At 37.6% G+C, this 22,490-nt stretch overlaps 1 protein-coding gene across 1 annotated transcript in view; it reads right to left on the reverse strand.

Moving 5' to 3' along the window:
- ZBBX (zinc finger B-box domain containing) overlaps positions 1 to 22,490 on the reverse strand; it is a 59,501-nt gene that overhangs the window by 21,642 nt on the left and 15,369 nt on the right. Inside the window, exons 4-11 of the mRNA XM_032225867.1 lie at positions 20,466 to 20,556; positions 19,167 to 19,215; positions 16,979 to 17,094; positions 13,801 to 13,896; positions 7,407 to 7,586; positions 5,223 to 5,403; positions 3,655 to 3,775; positions 1,681 to 1,853 (exon numbers count right to left, since the gene is read on the reverse strand). Of these exons, the coding sequence (XP_032081758.1) occupies positions 1,681 to 1,853; positions 3,655 to 3,775; positions 5,223 to 5,403; positions 7,407 to 7,586; positions 13,801 to 13,896; positions 16,979 to 17,094; positions 19,167 to 19,215; positions 20,466 to 20,556 (1,007 nt within the window). The remainder of the gene's footprint in view (positions 1 to 1,680; positions 1,854 to 3,654; positions 3,776 to 5,222; positions 5,404 to 7,406; positions 7,587 to 13,800; positions 13,897 to 16,978; positions 17,095 to 19,166; positions 19,216 to 20,465; positions 20,557 to 22,490) is intronic.

Here is a 22,490-nt window from a genome sequence, read left to right on the forward strand (position 1 = left end):
TTTGAAAGAATATGATTTTCTTGCCTTATATTCTAGGAATGAATGTTTTAAATATTGAACACAATACACTTAAAATTACAAGATATATCTTTATTGAAGATGATAGTTTGCACTATATCATTGGTTCCCAAAGTGGGTGGTACCGTCCCCTGGGGGGCGGTAGGATGACTTAGGGAGGCGCTAAGAGGCAAGGGGGGCGGCAGGGGGCGCTAAGAGGCAAGCGGGGGCAGCAGGGGGGCACTAAGAGGCAAGGGGGGGCAGCAGGGGGGCACTAAGAGGCAAGGGGGGGCAGCAGGGGGCGCTAAGAGGCAAGGGAGATAGGAGAGGAGTGCTGGAGGTGTTCTGCTGTACTGTACTCCCGACTCGCCTAGCTTAGCTTGGAGGCACGGAAGGGAATGCAATGGGACCGACAGCAAGAGTCCTTCTCCACGTGGCATCTGATATTCCCAAAAATATGATAAGTAACATGATAATGATTTTATGTTTTTTCCATGTTTAGAATATATTCTTCTGATTTTAATGAAAATAACCTTATTAACAATTGTAAATGTATATAAAATTATGTAAATATTCTGTTTAGCTGAATAAGAACTACGATCATTCTTGCTTATTTTTAATGAAGGCTGATCCATTTATAGTAAAAATGGATGCGAATCACAAGGAAGGTAGGTTGGGTATGTTCCCCACCTTGAATTATTTGTAAAAAATAATAAAGATGGGATATAAACAAATAAGTAAAATTAAATAAATAATATGGATTAAATGTGCATCTTGCTATGAAAAAACAGCTGTGTTACTTAGCCACTGATTAGGAGACAAATAGATATTCCAATGCATGGAGATTTTGAGTTCTTGTATAGAAAAAAGGCAGGACATAATTGTAATGAATAAAATATTCTCTAGGTAAAATACCAACTGGTAATATTAGATTAATAACAAGGGAGTTATTTTTTGGTCAAAATAGTAGGAATTGCATTAAATTGTGCCAGTATGTGAAGAATAATGTTTTGCTAGACATCCAAAATTCTGTCGCTCTGGTTTCCAAAGAAATTCCATGCTTTTTTCCTCTGATGAGACAGATTCTCAGAAGACTCTGACAGACCTTTGATTATGCTAAAGGGGGAGAAATATTTTCTATCCTTACCAAAGCATATAACTATAAACTTGACTAGCTCTCCATTCAGCAGATGACAGTAAAGTGCAATACTGTGGCTTTCTCTTAATTGAAAGGATTTGGGATGAAAAAAGACATCAGATCGTTTTTCTGCCGGGTTTTTTTTTTTCTTTATCTAGGCTTTCAAATTAAGGAAGATTCTGCTTTTGTCCCTACAAAGACCTTCCCTCATATAATAAGCCCAACCAAAACTTAGGAATCCCAATTATAGTTTCCTTGTAATTGTACCATTTGGGATTCACTCACATCAGATTTTTAAGTAACGGGAAGGGGTTCAATGATTGTAGTTTCCTTTTTCTCAATAAAATCTTTCTATTTTCTACCCTATTGCAAATCTCTGTTTTGGTTTTGGTGCAGCAATATTTTGTTGTATTTAAACATTCCCCTGACACGTGCTGGAGTCAGCTAATACCTGATTTCACTTCCCCCAGAGCTAATTTATTAACTGAATTCTTGAAATCGTTTTGTCTTAGATGTACACAGGGATGTATGAAAAGCCAACTAACCTATTTCACGAGCATTTATTATGTCATCCTCTTCCTCCTCTTCCCCCTCCTTCTCCTTCTCCTCCTCTTCTTCCTTTTCTCTATTCCAAGTATCAGGAATTTCATTTGACAATGATTCCTTGAATTTTAGTTCATCCATTATAATGTTATATGACAATTTATCGATTGGAGTTCTACAAATGAAAATAAGGAAGGTAGTGCTTTAAATGTTCCATCGATTACTCTTAATAGGATTGTATTCTGCAAAAAATATATATTAAAAAATCAAGTGCATAATCCTTTGGTGGATTCAATGATTCATGATTCCTTTGAAGTATTCAATGCTGGAATACTGGTAGATGTGGTCAAGAGACTATAACTAATTTCAGCACCTGATCTAGGAGTGTACATGGAGTTGTCCATTAATATGACCTAGAAGTCTCAGATTACACATAATGCAGTTGCTTACCTGCTGACCAGAGTCGGCAGAATCACAACTAATCAGACAGTACACCTAATCCGAGAACCGCTGTGGCGCAGTGGTTAGAATGCAGTACTGCAACTAATTCTGCTGACTGCTGGCTCCGAGCAGTTTGGCAGTTCAAGTCTCACCAGGCTCAAGGTTGACAACCTTCCATCCTTCTGAGGTGGGTAAAATGAGGACCCAGATTGTTTGGGGCCATATGCTGACTCTAAATGCTTAGAAACAGCTGTAAAGCACTGTGAAGTGATATATGTCTAAGTGCTATTGCTATTCTACTGATTGCCAATAAGCTTCCAAGCCCAATTTAAGATGCTATTTGATGCTTATAAAAGCATTTTATTTCAGCCTTTGCTCTATTTGGGATTGCCTTATCCAGGTTGAATCTGCCCAACTGACATGACACGGCCAGGAGAGGATGCTATGTTACTCATTTTAGTGAGATCAAGGATATAGGGATGTGGAAAATGGCATTCATCGCAGTAGTTCCCTTGTTTTGGAACATCTTTTCCTGTGGAGCTTGTTAGTCTCCATCCTTTTATCCTTTAGGAAGGAGATCCAATGCAGTTCTAGAATGCATCAATACAGGGATAGCATCAAGAATACAAAAAAATAATAATACCCATCTAGTCTGCACACCTGGCATACTGAATCCAGTTCTGGTTACTATGATGCCAAAAAAGATTCCGAGGCCCAAAGAAGAGTGGAGAGAACAGCAACAAAGATAATAAGGGGTCTGGAGGCTAAATCGTACAAGGAATGGTTAAGGGAACAAGGTATATTTAGCCTAATGAAGAAAAGGGTTAGGGTGACATGATGGCCATCTTCAAATAACAAAGAACTGGCACAGAGAAGAGGGACTGATTTATTATCCAAACATCTGACAGCAGGGCAAGAAGCAATGGATGAAAACTAGTCTGAGAGATATCCAGCCTGTAACTAAGAAGAAACTTCATGACAGTGAGAACAATTAGTCAATGGAGCAGCTTGCCTCCAAGGGTTGTGGGACTTCCATGGTCCTTTCCAGACCTATGATTCTTTTCCATTAGTTTCTTGGGAAAGTGTACACTTCAATATAGTGTTGTAAGCCCCTAGAAAATTTTCAGGATACAAATAACTGTATTAAATAACTGTATTAAATAACTGTAATAATAAACTGTAATAAAACAACATTTGGTTCTAACCATCTACAGCTGACCTACACTGAAGAATAGCCCACTGTTTTTCAGTTCTCATCAAGCAACTGAGCAATTCAAGTTCTATAGCAAACAATAACTGTTTACAATGCTAACATTCATTCCAATTATTTTCTTCTATTGACGAAGAATCTGAAATCTATTGAAATTGCTTGCTAACTACATAACTGGTAATAAAAACAGACCTTGCTATTTGTTACTACAATTGATTCCTAATAAGTTACCCTACTGCAAAGCAATGCTTTAAAGTATTATTATATAGTTTGATTTATTTGAAAATGCAGTTTCTCCCACATATTGCAGCAATCCAGCCAATACCTTCTATGCTTCTTAATTAATAATCTTTCCATATAGTTCAAGTTATCATCTTTGAATTCAATTTCAGTAGACTTCTTCATAATTGGAGGGCTCGTCTGTACCTGACACATTCCCGGATTTTCTATAACAATAAGAGAAAATTGTTAGCTATTATTTTTGCATATGAAGGTACCAATTTTGCCTGATTGTAATTTTATAAAAAAATGTATATTAAAAGTTTTAAAGAGAAGATAAAAACTAACAAAAACTAGTATAAAGAAAGTAAAAAAAGGGAAGAAGAAAGAAGAAGACAAAGGTCTCGGGGTAAAGGACAAAAAGAAATAGAAGTAGCTTCCAATTTACTCTGAAGCAAATATGAGTACAAGGTTATTTCGTACTCTATGGTGACAAAAAGAAAAGCTCACTTTTTCCTATTATCTAGGTTTTTTTTCCTAATCATCAAAATCATCAAGTGCATTTTTACCTGGTACATGCAAAAAATATGTAAGGGGTTTCCAATCAGTCATAAATATAGTTAATGTCTTTTCTCTAATCAAGGAAGACAATTGATACCTGCAATTTCTATCACCTTTTCAGTTTTGAGTTTATAATGAATTTGCTGTAGTTGACCCGTGTGTGTGTGTGTGTGTGTCTGTGTGTATTCTTCAACTTACAACAGTTCATTTAGTGTTTAGTTACAACGGCACTGAAAAATGTCACTTATGACCACTTCTCAAACTTATGACCGTTGTAGCATCCCCATGGTCATGTGATCAAAATTCAGACACTTGGCAACTGACTCATATTTATGACAGTGTCCAGGGGTCATGCGATCACCTTTTGTAACCTTCTGACGAGCAAAGTCAATGCAGAAGCCAAATTCTCTTAAGAGCCATATTCCTAACTGAACAACTGCAGTGGTTCACTTAACAACTGCTATGCAAATGGGGCAAAACTCACTTAATAGCTGCCTCACTTAGCAACATATACATTTTTCCCGCTAGTTTTTCTGTCCGTGAGATCCAATAGAAAAGGCTCTGGTTTCAATTATACTTTAGTCTGAATTAGTGTATGCATGGTTTTATCACACACCTAGCAAACATGATAGAATGTTCATTCTTGTTAATCTGATTGTCAATGTTCACTGTAGAATAATAACAGACTCTGTGGAATATTTAAACAAAATCCTTAAAAATAATGCAGAATATTAATATTCACTAGAATAACGTGCAACTCATAAAATCAATACTTCCACAATCATAAGCTCTTTGCATTGAAATTCCATTAAGGCTTGGTACACAAGCTTTCTCAGCCCCAGGAAGAACATCAGTGCAGAAGTACTGATATTATTTTAAAAGGTGCAACAATAGAATGGCTGATTAAATAGGTGAATGGTAATTTTGCATTGCATACAAAAAGAGAGAGACAGAAAGACAAGCATGGTACTTGAAGAAAATGGGGCAACTTGTTACTGTATTCATGTCCAGGAAAAGATGCAACCGTCTCTTCCTTTTAGACTGAAAATAATGTTGAACTTTTATGCTGGTTTTTCAAAACGTTTTACTGTACAAAATAAATGCAGCCAATACCTGACCCAACCTGGCAGGAACGTTCTTCTTTACTTTTCTGGGAACAATTTCCACTTCTCCATTGATTCAGAGCTTCTTGAAAAGACTCGGCTGATTCTTTTTCATCAAAGGTGCCATGCAGAAAAAATCCGCCATTTTGAATCTCAGCCCAGTCCTCAGTAGAAGATACTGTAGAATGTTTCTGAATTAAAATTGCAAAATTAACTTGAATTAAAATGAATTTAATTGTTTTTGAGTACATCGCCCAAGTATAAAACAGGTTTGCCGCAGCATTTAAAAGCATGCTTCGCAGAGCACACTGGCACAAGTAAAATTCCTATGTTCAAAATGTTTAAGGCCACACAATCCTTTGTGGCTTGGCATGGCTGTTTCAAGGAGTTTTCCAAATTATCTCTAACAACATACATGAACACAGCTGCTTTGCAAGGAAAATGATTATTTTTGAATGGGTCATTTTCATCTTTCAAAGGGCACAGCTACTGTGTTCAAAGAGGGATGCATCACTAGTGCCAAGGTACCATATTTTTCCATCTATAAGACGCCCCCATGTTTCATGTAGTTTCCTGTAGAAAGCACACTACAAGCCATCACTGTGAAGAAGCCATCTTGTTAGAGAGAGTGATACTAGAAGAACAAGAAAATGCATCACAGGAACACTAGAGATGAAATCTATAGTGGCAATGTGATACAGGAAACAACTATAATAGAGAGGAATGATGGAGCTGCATATAAGATAAAGGCGCATACGGCATGTGCCGCCTTCTCCTCTCGCCGTTCTGTGTATAAGTTGCCCCTCCATTTTCAAGTAAATATTTTAAAGAAAAAGTAGTATCTTATACATGGAAAAATATGGAATTTCATTCATGCTTGGAATAGCCATAATATTGGACCTGAGCATGGGTCGTGCTCAGTTTCATAATCTTTTTTTGCCACAGTCATTAAACAAATCACTACAGTTAAGTGACCCACATTGTCGTTAAGCTGTTCTAACCGAGGCTTCCCAAGAGCATGAAGCAAATTCCTTATCCCGACAAAAAACTCTTTTATTAATTTACTGTGAATTCTGCTCATTCACATCCAGCAAAGTCTTTCAAGGGGGGATTTACAATCATAGACCTTATCTGGTTGGAGAGCTGCCAGCCAATATCTGCAAAACTTGGCAAGGAGTCTCGGAGAGTCAGGAGCCAATTAAGTGAACTAATTGTCTCCTGCAAACTCCACTCCCCTTTTGTTCCTATTTTATTTCCTCTGGGATGGGCCATTCATTGTCCACCTGTGGCCTTACTGCCTAGTCAACTCCTGTTCTTTAGCTGTTCCCTTTGTCTGGCAACTCTGCACATGCGCACACTGGGAACAGGCTCCAGCTGTTCGTCTGCCTCACTGATGTCTGACTCTGAAGGCAGTTGATAACTAAGCATATCATTCTGTCCACCTTTCTGCCTCCGACACAGAACCCTCATCAGAGCCTTCCCCAGAATCCAGGACTGGCCCATGTTCCTCCCCAACCTCCTCACTGTCCAAATTTGCTGCCAGCTCCACAGGCCGCTGGCGGGCCACAACATAAGCAAATCTGGTTTCCCCCACTCACTTTGCTTGTAAGAGATTTGCTGGGGAGGTCATCAATGGCAATCTATGAACCTGTGATACTGCAACTGTTATACATACATTCCATTTGCCAAGCACCCACAATTGTTGATATGACCATGGGGATACTGAGACAGACATAAGTGTGAGGACTAGTTGTAAGTCACTTTTTTCCATGCTGTCCTAACTTCAAATGGTCACTATGCAAATGATTGTAAGTTGAGGACTACCTTTATTCACATCTTATAATGCAATAACAAAATTAACGGAGGAAAGGAATCAAACATGTGAAATATTATATGCAATTTCCCAAATTTAACAGATAACCTTGGGGGGGGGGATTTAATCTTTTTCTCAGGATAACCTGAAGCATGGATTAAAAATAAAATTAAGAAAATATTAGATATTAACTCAAATATTTAATATTATTCAACTGTCCAAAAACAAATAGAAAAGCAAGTTATTTTCTTCCAAATTTTTTTCCCTAAGTTGCTTTGATTAGACTACATCCTGAATAGGTAAATTTTGGTTATGATTATGTCAGAGAAGTCTCCCTATTTTTAAGATCACAACTTTCTGGCTTTAAACATCATAGACTACCTCAGTATTATCTGTTGGTGTTCTTGGTGAAGGTGGAGGAACGGCAACTATATCTTCTACTGCATTGGTCACTTTTTTCCTCTGTCCATTATTTATGAAGTCATTAGTCTCCGGTGGATGGACAGTTTTCAGGAACTGCTGTGCAGCTTCCAATTTTCCAACTGAGATACGTGCTTTTCCCTATGGACAAAAAGTCATATATTAAACTGCAAACCAATACAAAATAACTTTGTGTTCCTGTATAATGAACAGATAACTATAGGCATCCTATTCTGATGATATCAGGTAAAGAAGCAAACAGTTTACAGATTAATATTTGGCTGTCCTTATTTCATTTCCCTGCACTCTTATCTACATGGTCATTTCTTTCTATCTCTGGATTCTTTCTAGATAACTGGCTTTGTTATTCACAGTTACTGTCCAGGGTTTCAGCCATTTCCAAAGATTTCCATTTTTTCCCTTCCTTAACACATTAAGATGGCCACCTAATGCTCATTGACACAATTAACTATGGTATATATAAGTTATCTGTTAGCTTTTGCTTCACCTTCAAGAAGCTATGATTATTTCTCTCTCTGGGTACTGCTGCAAACTCTGCATAGGCACCAGGAAGGGCATCTGGCCAGTAAATGTTTAGCTCTATTCAGTCGCCCTGATTCCACCCCAATGCTAAGCGGTGTGGTGGCCTAGAGGTGGAGCTCTCGCCTCAAATTCAGGAGGCAGTGAGTTTGATCTTAGGTAGGAGCAGATATTTCTCTCTCTGGGCGCAAAGAGAAAATATCTGCTGCAAACTTTGCATAGATGTCAGGAAGGGCAACTGATCAGTAAACGCTCAGCTCCGTTCACTTGCCCCAACTCCACCCCAATCCCAGGAATTATAGGGTTGTTAAAAGAAAAAAAATGTAAGATTTAGCCTTGCCTGCCTAAATTCACAACATATAGATAGCAAATTCTTAACTAAGATTAAGCAAAGAAAAATACAAATCTATCAATAAAAATAAAAAAATTTAAATATTAAGAATTAAAAGGTACTATTCATTTTAATATTACACAGATTATTTTTTGTAATAGAAATAGATAGTATAATTAAAATTATTGTTCAAAACAAACAGAAAGATTCAAGTTAGTATTTACCCCCAAATACATCATTATAAATAAATATTCCTGTATTAAAGGACTACATATCTTGTGTACCAGCTCTGGCAATCTGTGTTTTTGGGCTTTTTATTCAAAGAAAATAATACAATTTGCTCTGCTTAACCAAGAAGTAACTAATTGAATCTAATATGCAAGGGAAACTGGGAGCATAAATGGCCTATACTCTATAAAACCGAAGGTCAGAAACATGAATACACAGAAAGCAGCCAGTGACACAAGCACAATTATCTTAAAGCATTAAACATTTTAGGGGGGAAATCTAATTATAAAAATTGCTAATGTTTTATCCTAAAATTGGAGAATACTTAAGGCAATTCTAATGATACTACATTTTTACAAACAAGTTTTTACAGCATACCCCTTGCAAATTGTATGTCTGAACCACTAGAATTTTTTCTTCCATGTTTTGAATAAATTCTTCAGATTACTAACGATTAGAACCAAGCAACTAAATAACACGATATATAAATTCACTAAGACATCTTTAAGGGTTAATGAAAGGTTTTAATATTATAAACAACCAGTTTAATTGCATTGCTTCTTATATTCAACATTGGACTTTCTCAACTGGGTGGTATTTGGATTCTGTCTGTATATACAATTTGCTCTCATTTTTTGATAGATGCAAGGAAGCACCTTTAACTGCTCTTTGAGTATTTGGTTTTGGCAATAAAGAGCAGGTGACTGCATGTCAATCCTAAGTCACGCAAGTGTGGCTCCTATATAAGCTTGTTCAAGTCACTTTTATTAGAGTAAAAAGAAAAATATCAGGAACATCAGTTTTCATCCATGAATGGCCAACTTTATTGTGAACGGAGTCAAAGAGAAAGGATCAGTTACAAAAATATATTTCATTTGGGAACAAAGCAATGTTTAAAGCTGCCAGTTGGCAGATAGCAAAAGAAAGAAGTCTATGAAAAAAGGATTCGAGTTCCTAACTTCAGCACCCTATGGGCAAAAAGGAAAGAAATAAATTATTATAACAAAAACAACAATTCAAGTGTACTGGTTCCAAAAATATTACTTTTATTCTGAAGTATACTTTTTTTTCATTATGAAAGACACAGCTAGTTTTGAGATATAACATTAAGCCATAATGAGGCTTGCTTTTAAGTTAGTGCCTTTTATAAATCTAACATGGCTTTGTATGATGGATAAATCAAGCCAGTAGGTTCTGTTCGTGTTTTTTTGAAAACTTCTGCTTTAAGAATATGTATGAATGAAGCCACATTAATTGCTTTCTCTAAGCTCACAATTATAGCCTCACCTGTTTCATTCTTTCCTTGTTTATATATAGATGTTATTTTTTTTCTTACAAGAAACTAACCCACAATTCATACTGTTCTAGCTTCCAAAACATCTTCATTAGAAGTAGGAAAATTAAATCTGTTTAAATTTTATTAAATTTTGTAATATTTGTCCTATTCTAACTGCAAAATAACCCTCCATATTTGACCAGTTATAGGTAAATTAAGATAGGTTTCTTATTTCAAATGTCTTCTCTAATAATCCAATTTTACAAAATCAGGCTAACAATATAAAATACATGTCAACCGTGAGTTATGGAAAAGGGTATCTTTTTTCTATTTATCCAGAAACTATCACCAGCCATTTTGATTATGTTATCATGTGGCATAAATTGTGTCAACTTTCAGTGACTTTCAGATCTTCCAATAGTACAACCACTGAGTCCATCAACCTTGCTGCTGGTTATCCTCATCTTCTCTTCCTTTCAATCTTATTTCTTGTCTTTTCACATTCTTCTCAACCAATTTCTTTTAAGATGATTCCACAATTCTTCTTGTTCAAGACTTCAAAGTAATTTCTGATGTTCTCCTTGAAAATGATGGGTATGCTCAAGGTAATGCTCTGGATGCTGCTCGGCTTTCTTCTTCTTTAGCTTAATTCAGAACTTGCACATGAAAAGTTCATGATCTATTCCAGCTAGCACTTAGCCATGTCTTTGATGCTATAATTGAGATCTTTCATCTTCTTTTAGCAAGAATATAGTCAATTTGATTTCTATATATTCCATCTGACAACATGCATATGGTATCATTTTGGTTGTTTGAAGACAGTATTAGCTATGAAGAAGCCGTTGGTGTGGGAGAACTGGCAAGTTGATCTCCTGCTTCATTTTGGTTTCCACTACATTTTCCTCTTTAATGTTTCCAACTTTGGCATTTTAATCGTGAATCACAAACAGAACATCTTGCTTGCTTTTTCTGTCAATCCCAAATTGAAGATAATCATAAAATTCATCAACCTCCTCTTCTTCCGCACTAGTGGATGCAGTATAAACTTGAATGAGTGTTATATTAAAAAGTTGTCCGTGAAGTCTGATATTATTGAGTCATTGGTTGCTTTGTATCCAAGAATTGTTGTAGTTACATCGATTCTAGCTATAAAAGCAATACTATTGCTTGTTTTTTCATGTCCTGAGTAATAAGTGAAGCGATTTTCGGCCTAAGCATTCAATCCCAGTTCTTCTCAATTCGGTGACGCCTAAGATGTCGATTTGTGGCCATTTCATTTCATCTTTCATTGTGCTAAGCTTTCTCTGCTTATGCTTCTTACATTCCATGTCCCTTTGCAACTTAGACATTCCAAAAGCTTTAATCTTGCCACATCCTAAACACCATTATCCTCAGCTCTTCCTCAGAAGCATGCTAAGTGCTAAACAACCCGAAGACATCGTTATTGGAAGCCCTTTTATGTTTTCTATGTGTGTGTGATTTTCTTTGTAAAAACAAAGGAATGATTTGTCATTGTCTTCTATGAAGTATGAATTGATACCTTTATCACTAAAGTGATCATCTGCTTCTGGCATCTTCCTATATAGCTGCTGCCCAATATATCCTTGCTTTAGCTGGGCAATTGGAAAATCTTTGTATCCTGGGTGACTTTGCTGGGAAACTACATTTTGGCATTCTCTCCCAATGTTTTTTGCTCCCTGTCCACCGCAGTCATGATAGGTCAGCACAGCAGGACTTAGAAGGGGCCACTTTCAAGAGACTAGTTTCGATTAATACATTTAATGTATCCTGACTCACTTTATATTACATATATTAAATCAACCATACTGAAGACTACTTAGACATGAATATTTGGAACCATATGCAAATGGCTAACATGTATGTGCTTCCAAGCAAATAATAATTCCAATAAGATGAATGGTGGAGATAATTAAGTGATAAAGACCAATTGACTGACTTTGTTTCCATAGCTCTATGTTCCAAATGGAACTACACATTTTGGGGAAAGCAATTTTCCCATGCCATTATGGCAGAAGGAAATAGGAGCATAAGATATCCTGGCTTTCCGACACTACCTATCTTCAGTGGCTGTTTAAGGATGAACAGCCCATAACTACAGTCCAGGTGGCCAGATTCTGTGCAGCAGCACTGGGGATTCATCGCAAACATGTGTCTTCTCCTCCATTATGTTCTATAATAAATGTGGCAAACCCTTTGCACTGCTTAGTCCTTTCCATTTTAGCATTGAACCTACAACAGGCCGCACAGCTTATGGATTATAATTGTAGTATAGTTAGACCCTGTATAATTGACAGACTGGATTTTATTATAGACTAGTGCTGATAACCTGGCATAGCCCGGGTATTTATTTATAGGGGGAAAATGTCCGAACCAAATGTAATTTCTAATGTTGGATTTTCCCCCTTACCAGAGGGAGCCCCCTTGTGGAGTACTATGAAGCCGTTACCATGGCAACTCCACTGCACTGTACAGTAGGAGCCATTTTATGGCAGTACAGAAGAAACCATGTTAAGGCAAAACAGATTGTATTGTAACATTATATGCGTGTGTGTGTGTATGTACGTATATGTATTGTGTCACAACCCCTGGTATGCCTAAATATGGGAGGAAGCATAGTGCTTCCCTTTTCTGTCTATCGGCTCGCTCTGGGAGCCATCCAGGCAGAAAGCCATTTTTTTATGTTGCCTTGTTACATTTGTGTTGCAATTGTGCTGATAATTGCAAAACACACACACACATACACACACACACACACACACACACACACACATATGGTATCTGGTCTAAGACTGTAATAAATTGATTGATTGATTGATTGATTGATAGAAAGGGGCATAAGATATGGTGAAAGAAAACTCTGTAGTGATCCAAGATAGCGCAAGGGTGTTTTCTCTGAAAGGCGAGGCCAGATGAAAGCAACTAAACCGTGACCCGTCAAAACCGCGCTCGACTAAGCCGCGCCCGATTAAACCGCATCGCTGACGTCATCAACAGGGCGACAACAGCCAGCGCGGAGAAAGAAGGGTGCTTTAAATAGCGTTTTGAAAGCAAGCCAATTCAACTTAAGGTAAGGGTTAGTTTTAGGGTTAGGTTTAGGGTTAGGTTAAGGGTTAGGGTTAGGTTTAGGGTTAGGTTAAGGGTTAGGGTTCGGGTTAGGGTTAGGTTAAGGGTTAGGATTAGGTTTAGGGTTAGGTTAAGGATTAGGTTTAGGGTTAGGTTTAGGGTTAGGTTAAGGATTAAGTTAAGGGTTAGGTTTAGGGTTAGGTTTATGATTAGGTTTAGGGGGGTTAGGTTTAGGTTTAGGGGTTAATTTTAGGTTTAGGGTTTACAGCGTGCTTCTGTCTCCGTACTGTTGTCGCCCTGTTGATGACGTCAGCGACGCGGTTTAGTCGAGCACGGTTTAGTTGAGCGTGGTTTTGTGGTGGAACCCAACTAAACAGCAAGAGATGTTCAGTTACACAAAATGAATGGTTTTGTTAAACAAGAAAAGATACAAAAATGGGGGCGATCTCTACCTCTTTTATACATAAAGTGATATATTCCTAATGAGAGTATGATCTATTGCTTTCAATCACGAAAGCTGTTTGCTGTGCCAAAGTGCTCATGTGACCAGATTACTGCATAAATGCACTCATCCTGTAAAAATGTCATAGCCATTACAAGCTATCAGCAGATAATGATAATTATTTGCATTATCCGAACAGAGTTATGGTCTTCAAGCACGATTCTCTACACAGAGTTTTCTGGGTTTCTTACTCATTTAGGGGTGCTTCTACATAACAACGTTGGTAAGAGTAAATGGAGAATAAGAACATCAACCTGCCAAAAGGATTTCTACATATGACGGATAAAAGTACTCCTAAATTTCTCTTGGTGGTTGTTTGTGCATGTATTTAATCGTAATATGCCTTCTAAGAAGAGTTTGCAGTGATTGCACAAGGCTTTGCAAAGAAATATACCTGCAAATAAGTTGTTCTGTGGAGTTTCAGTGCTCCCTTCTGGTGTATTCTGGCAAAGCAACTAGGACAATAATCTTCTCCACATTCTAAACATACCTTGTGGAGAGAGAAAAAAAGGAAATTAAGATTAGGAAATTAATATCTTCAATACATACCTTTGTGACCCTGAAATACTTTTCAGTTTACCTGATTGCACTTATAGCTCCCTTCACTAAATATGAAAACAGCTCCAAAGAAATATCAGTAAAAAGCCAGGTGGTAGGGTACTTTTGAAGCCACTGAGCTATTTGAAGTGAGGAAGGGTTACATTGTGAGGGCACTAATCTTTCTCTTTTTGTACAAGAGAACTACCATATTTTTCAGAGTATAAGATGCACCTCCTCCCCCCCAAAAGAGGGTGAAAATTTGGCTTCGTATTATACATTGAATATAGCCCCACCCATCCACCGGCCCCAACTCTTTGGCCTCTGCCTCCCAGCAATTTACCTCCTTGCAGCAAACGGGAAAAATAGGGCTTGCGGAAGCTGCAATAGGCTATGGGAATCCCTGCAGCCTGAAAGAACTGATGATTGGGAGGCCCATACCGAAATTGAAAGTGAAACTTGCTGTTTGCTGCATGAGGCAAATTGCTGGGAGGCAGAGGCAGATTTTTTTCTTGTGCTAATCAGGCTGTTTGCTGTTTGCTGCAAGGAGGCAAGTCAATAACTATAAATGCCTATAGAATGTTCAAATTATTAGACTTATTTTTTAAAGACCGTTTTATTATTGTTCTAGACAGCTTAACAAAATGAAGAAGCTTTTTAAAATAAATGCGTGATCTGAAGACGCCCAGTGCTATTGTATCTTCTTTTAAATAGCAGAAAATAACTAAACTTCCAGAAAACCACATCAATTTTAACAGCATATCTACAAGTATAGTCTGAAATGTAACACCACAAACAGTGTATATTATCTGTACTGTTTGATGTTTGTTGCAAGGAGGCAAATTGCTGGGAGGCAGATTTTTTCCCCCTCGTTTTCCTCCCCAAAAGCTAAGCGTGTATTATACTGTACTTCGGAGTGTCTTATACTTCGAAAAATATGGTATGTCCTTTTTCAATCACCAGAATCATCTTTTAGCTTTAAAAACTGAATAAAAAATAAACAAAATTTGCACCCTTCAAGACAATGAAGCCTTCCAGTGGCTTATGAAATTCATGCACCATACAGATGCTAACAAAGTTTTTATTTAAGTAACTCAAGGCAATGAAAATACCTAGTACTCCTTCAACCTATTTTACTCACAACCACAACCCTGTAAGGTGAGCAGGGCTGAGAGCAGGTGGATGGCCCAAAATCACCCAGCCGAGCCTAGATGCCTAAGGTGGATCTGATTTGATTGAATTGCCTGAGAAGAGAATTATAAAGATATTATTTATCTAAGATTCTTTTAAAAAATCATTGCATTTTAGTTATTGTGTACAATAACTAAAATTATAAACTTCTCCAAATGGAGCAACTATTCCATGTCACTAATGTCAGAAATTTTAAGAAATACTTCACATTTGTTTGGGGAAAAAAATCACAACAGTCTTGTATTCTGAAAAAAAATGCTTCCAAATACAGAATGAATCAGGTTTGATTTTAAAAAATAAATTTCACAGGCCATTTTCACAAACAAGAAGATGTAATGCACAATAATTTTAGCAGCAGTTTAATTCATAATATTTTGGCCCAATGTATCAGGTTCTTATAAAATTGGTTACTCAATTTTAGGCATTCTAAAGTCATGCAAACTGGCTATGATGGGACATTGACATTTAGCTAAAGAATAGGCTACAGGAGCCTCTCTCAAAGTAATTTAGGAAAATTTAGTATACTAGATCAGACCATTTAATATATTTTTTTTAAAAAAAGGTCACATGTTTTTCAGGATGGCAAAACTTATATTAATTTCAAGAACATCTTAGTAAAGAGATTTTTTAGCTTGTAAGTTTATTTTGTTAACGTATGCCATTATAAGGCAATAATAAGACCAGGATTTTATTAAATACAAAATAAACTTGACACGGTTTACATACATATACATACATACACACACACACACACACATATATATTGCTCCTGGAAGCACGAAGCCTGAAGATGACGAATGAGACTTCATCGAAACGTTGCCAAGACACCTAAAATTTTATGCGGGAGAAAACCCGAATAACCAAAGACCTACACACACACACACACACACACACACACACACACACACACATAATTATAATTATAATTATATATATAACATGTATATGTATATGTTGTGGCCCAGCAGGATCCGGTTGAGCTGATGATTGACTCGGATAGCGAGGAACCATATGAGTCTGCCATGGAAGATGTGGAGGACCCTGGGCAGGGTTCAGACTCAGAGCAGGGACCAGGGAGGCTGGTTGGCCACCAGGAGGCGCCTGAGACATGGAACAGTGAGGAGGATCAAAGGTAGTTTGTCCCTGATGCTAGATTGAGAAGGGCTGAGAAACGGAAGCAGAAACTCTGTAGGCAGACTCACAGAAGATAATTAAACACAGGTGGCTGTTGATTGGCCCCTCCCAAGAGAGATTATAGGTGAGGCGTTGGGAGGGGACATTTGCAGGAAACAACCGTTCGAATTAGTAGTTAATAAAATCTATCCGTGTATTCTAGCCGTGTCTGTTCCTTTGGATTAACTGTGTTGCTTCGTTTGAATTATCTGGGTTGCTGCAAAACTACTGTATTGAATGTGAGTTGCCTGGGCCCTCAGCCAAAGTATTCGTTATCTCAGTAATTGAACAGTGGCAAACAGCCAAGTCTGTGTTCTGGTGTATTCACAGGCCAGGGGGTCAGAACATGTATGTATGTGTGTATGTGTGTATGTATGTATGTATGTATGTATGTATATCAGGGGTGGGTTTCTGCCAATATTACTACCATTCGGTGCCCAAAAAAGGCTCTGCGTGCATGCACATTTGCACTTAAAAAGGGAAAGTGCATATGCAACCATTAAAAAGGGAGGAAAATTACATTTTTTCAATGAAGATTGTTCTGCGCATGTGCAGAATAGAAAATAAAGATGGCAGCGCTTAAGGACAGAACTGGTATGATCACGTGTCCAGCAGACTCACTACCTATTCAGCCGAACCGGTCCGAACCAACAGTGTTCCCAATTACTTACTAGCAATGCTATCTTTGTCTCACATTGACCACATGCCTTGCCCTTCATTTTAGGTCTTTCAGTGGCTGCATCATGTGCTGTTTTATGCACAAATGGCTGCTTAGCTGAGTCTGGAGCTGCAAAATGTAGATGCGTTTTTAAAGCAAGCAAGCAAGAAGCATAGATAAATGAACGACACTGATAAGTAACTTAGCAGTAAAAGACGACTAACTTATCTCCCCCTGGTGGTGCTGTAGTTCTTTTCACTGTCCTGAATTTGTTCTTCGTGCTTTTGTTTTTCGTATAAGCTGCTCAATGTTATTTAGAATTAAGTAGCGTACATGTCACAGTAATAAATAAACAAATTATTACATCAAAGTAATTTAAGCTCTAACCTTGGAAACCTTATATTATAATAAATATTTTCAAGCTATTTTTCAAGACATATGTTACTTGTTTGATCAATGGATTCCAAGTTCTCCTTTATGTAGATCTTTACACTGTCCCCTGAACATCTGTGAATCACAATATAAATCAAACTTGGCAATATGCTAGAACTATGGCACAGGGTGGCTCCCCCATAATAGCAGAACTCCAACATTAGATAAAAGTGGCCGGTGAGTTATACCCAGTTGTTTCATGAATGTTCACAGATGGTCTCAGATGGGGTATTTAATGGCCCATAAATTACTGCTGGCCATTATAAACATGTTGCACCATCACCCCTGCCATATGCTAGCATTTCAGATGCATGATAATCTGTTTGCATTTACGACCAGTTGCCAAGTGTCCTGCAATCATCTGATTGCTGTTTACAATCTTTTCTGTCAGCTTCCCCAGAATGTCAGTGGGGAAGCTGGCAGACATGTTGGATTTGAGGTCCATTCCCCCATCATGCTGAAGGACTTTCCCTCCTCCTGCTCCCGTTCCTTCTCCACAGTGGAGGAACAAGCTTAAAATGTAGCGCAAAACCTAGTGAATGCCACCATTTCCAACTTTTCAGAATACTGCTATTTGCTAGAGTTTAGCCAATGCCATTGTTTCCGTCCTTCCATGAGGGAAATACTAGTGAACACCATCGTTCAAAGCCTTTCCTTTAGAACAGAAAACATTAGTAAATATTAGCATTCTAAGGTTTCCAGAATGATAGTGTTTGCTAGTATTTTTGCTAGATTTGAGGTCTGTTCCTCCAGCACACCAAAGGATTTCTGCTCCCTTGGTGGGGAACTAAATGGAACAAACCTTACATCTGCCAAAAACTCTAGCAAGCCAAATTTTTTGCAGTCATTTTCCCTGGCCAACCTTACAAGGGAAGGATGGGCCTTCTCCCCAGCTCTCTGATTAACAACTCACAAGATTGCTTAAAGACTACACCTGGGAGAGTTGGGGTTGCAATAATGGAGTGAAGCGATCACATGGCATCTTGCTTAATGACCACTGGGCTCAATGCCCAAAATTCGAGGTTCAATTGTGTTCCTAAGTGGAGAACCATCTGTAATGTTATGCCTCCTCAAAATTTATTGTGTAATTACATTGATAGAACCTTGTTAAGTTATCAATTCTCACAAGTTGTTACTGTTACCACCTGAAATCTCATGAGTTTTTGAGTAAGGACATCAAAACATTTTTTAAATAAATCTGTTTTACTATAACTGGTCATGTGCTCAGACAGATGTTTAGTCTGGAATTTTTATCCACCTACAACATCCTTCCCAAGGAATTGAGATAGGGAGATGTTATTTGATGGTATTAAAGATATTGTCACAGGATGTAAGTTATTCAAAGTAAAGCTGCCTTTTGCAATTGATTGATGGAGATTTTATCAATGCCAACAGTGTTTAGGTGGTATTCCAGTTGTTTTGGGATTGGACCCAAGCCATCTATTACTATTGGTACTATATTTGCTTTCTTTTGCCATAGTCATTGTACTTCTATTTGCAGGGCTACAATCTCCACTATTCTCATAGATTATCAGTGATTCGTGGAATATGGTTTGGAAACCTTTGTGGTGGATTGATTCAGTTGGGTGATTTATTTTTCTCATTTTAAAAATCAATCTGGTACGGCAATGTCACCAGTTAATTCTCTTAACCTACTTAAAGCAGTTTATGTAAGATTTCCCAAAAGACTGAAGAAATAACAATATTTACAACCACATTTGAATTACTGCATTATTTTCAAATTCTCAACACTGCTAATACCTTGTTACCTGGAATATGTTCTTTAAGTAGTCGCAATTTTACTTTGCCTGAAGGAACCTGATAAAAAAAGGAAGGGAGGGAGGGAGGGAGGGAGGGAGGGAGGGAGGGAGGGAGGGAGGAAGGAAGGAAGGAAGGAAGGAAGGAAGGATCAATTAAACTGTGATTTCTCCACTTAGTCTCCAAATTTCCCCTTTGCTTCCTAACACTATCCTTCATAGGACTGTGCAATACTTCTAATTTGTACCTGCTTTCAAGAAAAAATGGTTTAAGGAATTGCAGACAAGAGTATTAAATTAATAAAATGAACTGATTAAACTTGATTTATTTCATAGTTATCTTATTTTTCTTCTTTTTAAAATGACAGTTATAACGGTTTCTCAATTTAAAAAAAAATTGATACTCTGTAGTCTTTAAAACTAAGAACATGAGAATTACCATAGATGAGAAAAAGCTATAAGACATCAAGAATAATAAGAAACACTGTCAAGGAACCTTTAGGAAATGATCAGTGATGCTAAAATGATCAAATTCACACACAGACATGGAAGATTCTCAGAGACTGTGAAACCTATCATTATTAATATTTAAAGCAACATTTCAAAAATCTATAAATGTGTCAATTTTGGGGGCGGGGAAGCATGAATTGTTAAAGGAAAAATTAACATTAAAATAAAATTATTTTCTCTATCAGTTTGCCTAGTTAAAACCACATATCAAGGTTGCTTCAGCCTTCCATCCTTCCAAGGTCGGTAAAATGAGGACCCAGATTGTTGGGGGCAATATGCTGACTCTATAAACCGCTTAGAGGGGGCTGTAAAAGCACTATGAAGCGGTATATAAGTCTAAATGCTATTACTATATCTTATTGATGCCAGAATGTGTGTTTTCAGAAAGACTGGCAAACTCAATGGATATCTAGGACTTTTTCTGCCGTCCATGTTCTTTATTTCTAAATGAAAATAAACACATATAATGGAATCAATATTATCTATCTTGGTGCAATTTCTAAAAAACTAAAAAGAAAATCTCCTGTGACTTAGTTTTTGTGATAATTTCCCCCTACATAGCTGGAGGACCAGTTGGCATGCCACATTCATCCAAAACAAGCCTTTTTATATAGACCCCCACACACACACACACACACAAATCTGCCATTCAGGCCCACTTTGTAACAGTAGTATAAAAAAGCAGAGAAAAGTTTCAATTAATCACTTTCAAAAATTTGACCAGAGCGCTATCCTACAAAAAGACTTCTTTACTGCATGTTTAAATGTTTAAAATGTATTTAAACATTCTAGCTGCCTTACCTTTATAGCATTTTCTTTGTCTTGCAAGATTTGTGGTTGTGTGTGTAGACTACTAGCGTGACCTGATTTCCATCGATACCCATTTGTTCGCCTAAAGGGAGATCAAAAAATCTGTTTATGAGCATTTATAAATATGAAGAATATGGCAGCCTCTGTTCTCCATTTTCCACTTAATGAAAGGTTACACAGACATGCAAATTTATTTATTAAAATTATATCCCATCCAACTTGCAGATAGAATAATTCAAATGTTTTCATTTGGGTAAAATCCCACATACAGAACTCTTATAAGCACATGAAAATGTGGTAATTTTGACACATTTATTAAGACTGTACAGCATTTTTAATTCCCCCACTAAAAGGAGAGTTAGAGTATACAAGACCATGGATATAATTCCTGTTTGCAACACATTAAATACTATGTCTTTCCCCAGAATTATGAGGCAGCCGCCAGGAATATCTCTGCAAAACCAGACATATATCAGAATAACAGTTGGAAGGGATCTTGGAGGTCTCCTAATCCAACCCTCTACTCAAGCAATAAACTTTATACCATTTCAGAGAAATGGCTGTCTAATCTCTTCTTAAATATCTCTAGTAATGGAGAACCCAGAACTTCTGAAGTCAAGATGTTCCACTGATTAATGGTTCTAACTGTTAGGAAATTTCTCATTTTTTTCTATAGGTTCTCTCCTTGATTAGTTTCCATTTATTGCTTTTTGTTCTGCTTTCAGGTGCTTCGGAGAATAGGCTGACCCTCCTCTTCTTTGTGGCAGCCCCTTCGATATTGGAACACTGCTATCATATCAGCCCTAGTCCTTCATTTTATTAAACTGTTCATGTTTTAGCCTCCCCAAATCCCTCCCACAAAAAGCCATGGCTCTTTTAAGGTGCTGCAAACAAGTGCCCAGCACTGTATTCCGAAACATCATTTAGAACATCTGGAAACTCTGAGCATTTACAGTACCCATGGACACAAACTCTAGAAAGTGTGCAAAGTAGAGCAACAAAGATGATAAACGGTCTGGAAGCTAAATCATATGATGGACAGTTGAGGGAGATAGGTATGTCTAGCCCATTGAAGAGAAGGATTAGGAAGGACATAATAACTTCTAGTATTAAGAGGCTTTTACAGAGAAGAGGGGATTATTTTCCAAAGCACCAGATTATTTTCAGAATAATGGGTGGAAGTTTGTTAAAGACGGATCCAACCTAAAAATAAGGATAAATTTTCCGACAGTGAGAACAATTAATCAATGGAATAGTTTGCCTCCAGGAGCTGTGGGTGTTCCATCACTGGAACTTTTCAAAAATAGACTGGACAGCCTTTTCATTGATATATTGTAAATACTTCTGCCTTGAGCAGGTGGTTGGACTAAAGGACCTTTGAGGTTCCTTCCAGGCCTATGATTTTGCATTCTATGTTCTAGAACAAGAATATATTTAACTGCCTATTTTGTTACTTTTCCTCTTCTCGTTGTTTGGGAATCAGAAGGAATAATAGGATCTGCCCTCTGCTTCCATCATGTTTAATATATGTAAAAATAATTGTCAATAGGCCACTTAGCTCTTGCTTGTTTTGTAACACAGGATTAAAGAAGAACAGCTACAGCACTTTGAACCTAATGTAAAGGCTTAGTCTAGGCTTCTTTTCTGGAACAAATATTTATTATTTCTTACTTGCAGTTTATTAAAAAAAAAACAGACTAAATAATACCAACCAAATGTTACAGGTTAGGTAGGCCAAACCTACATCATCATGCACCAGGGACTTTCAGACAAGTAGTGCAGTGGTGGGTTCCGGATTCCGGTGCAACCGGTACAGTGCAACGAGGCCCAGAGTCCACCACATGAACACGCGCAGCACACGCATGCGTCCTTAACTCCTGCGACCCTCCCTGACGCCTCTGCGACTCTCCAGTTGTTCAGCGGAGCGTCACACAGCCGCTGTACGCTCCATGCATGTGCGCAGAAGCGCCGAAGAGCTCAAATACAGGTAAGGAGGGCGGGTGGGCCCTCCGGAGC

The sequence above is a fragment of the Thamnophis elegans genome, chromosome 10 (assembly GCF_009769535.1).
Source record: "Thamnophis elegans isolate rThaEle1 chromosome 10, rThaEle1.pri, whole genome shotgun sequence".
In the NCBI taxonomy this organism is placed as follows: domain Eukaryota; kingdom Metazoa; phylum Chordata; class Lepidosauria; order Squamata; family Colubridae; genus Thamnophis; species Thamnophis elegans.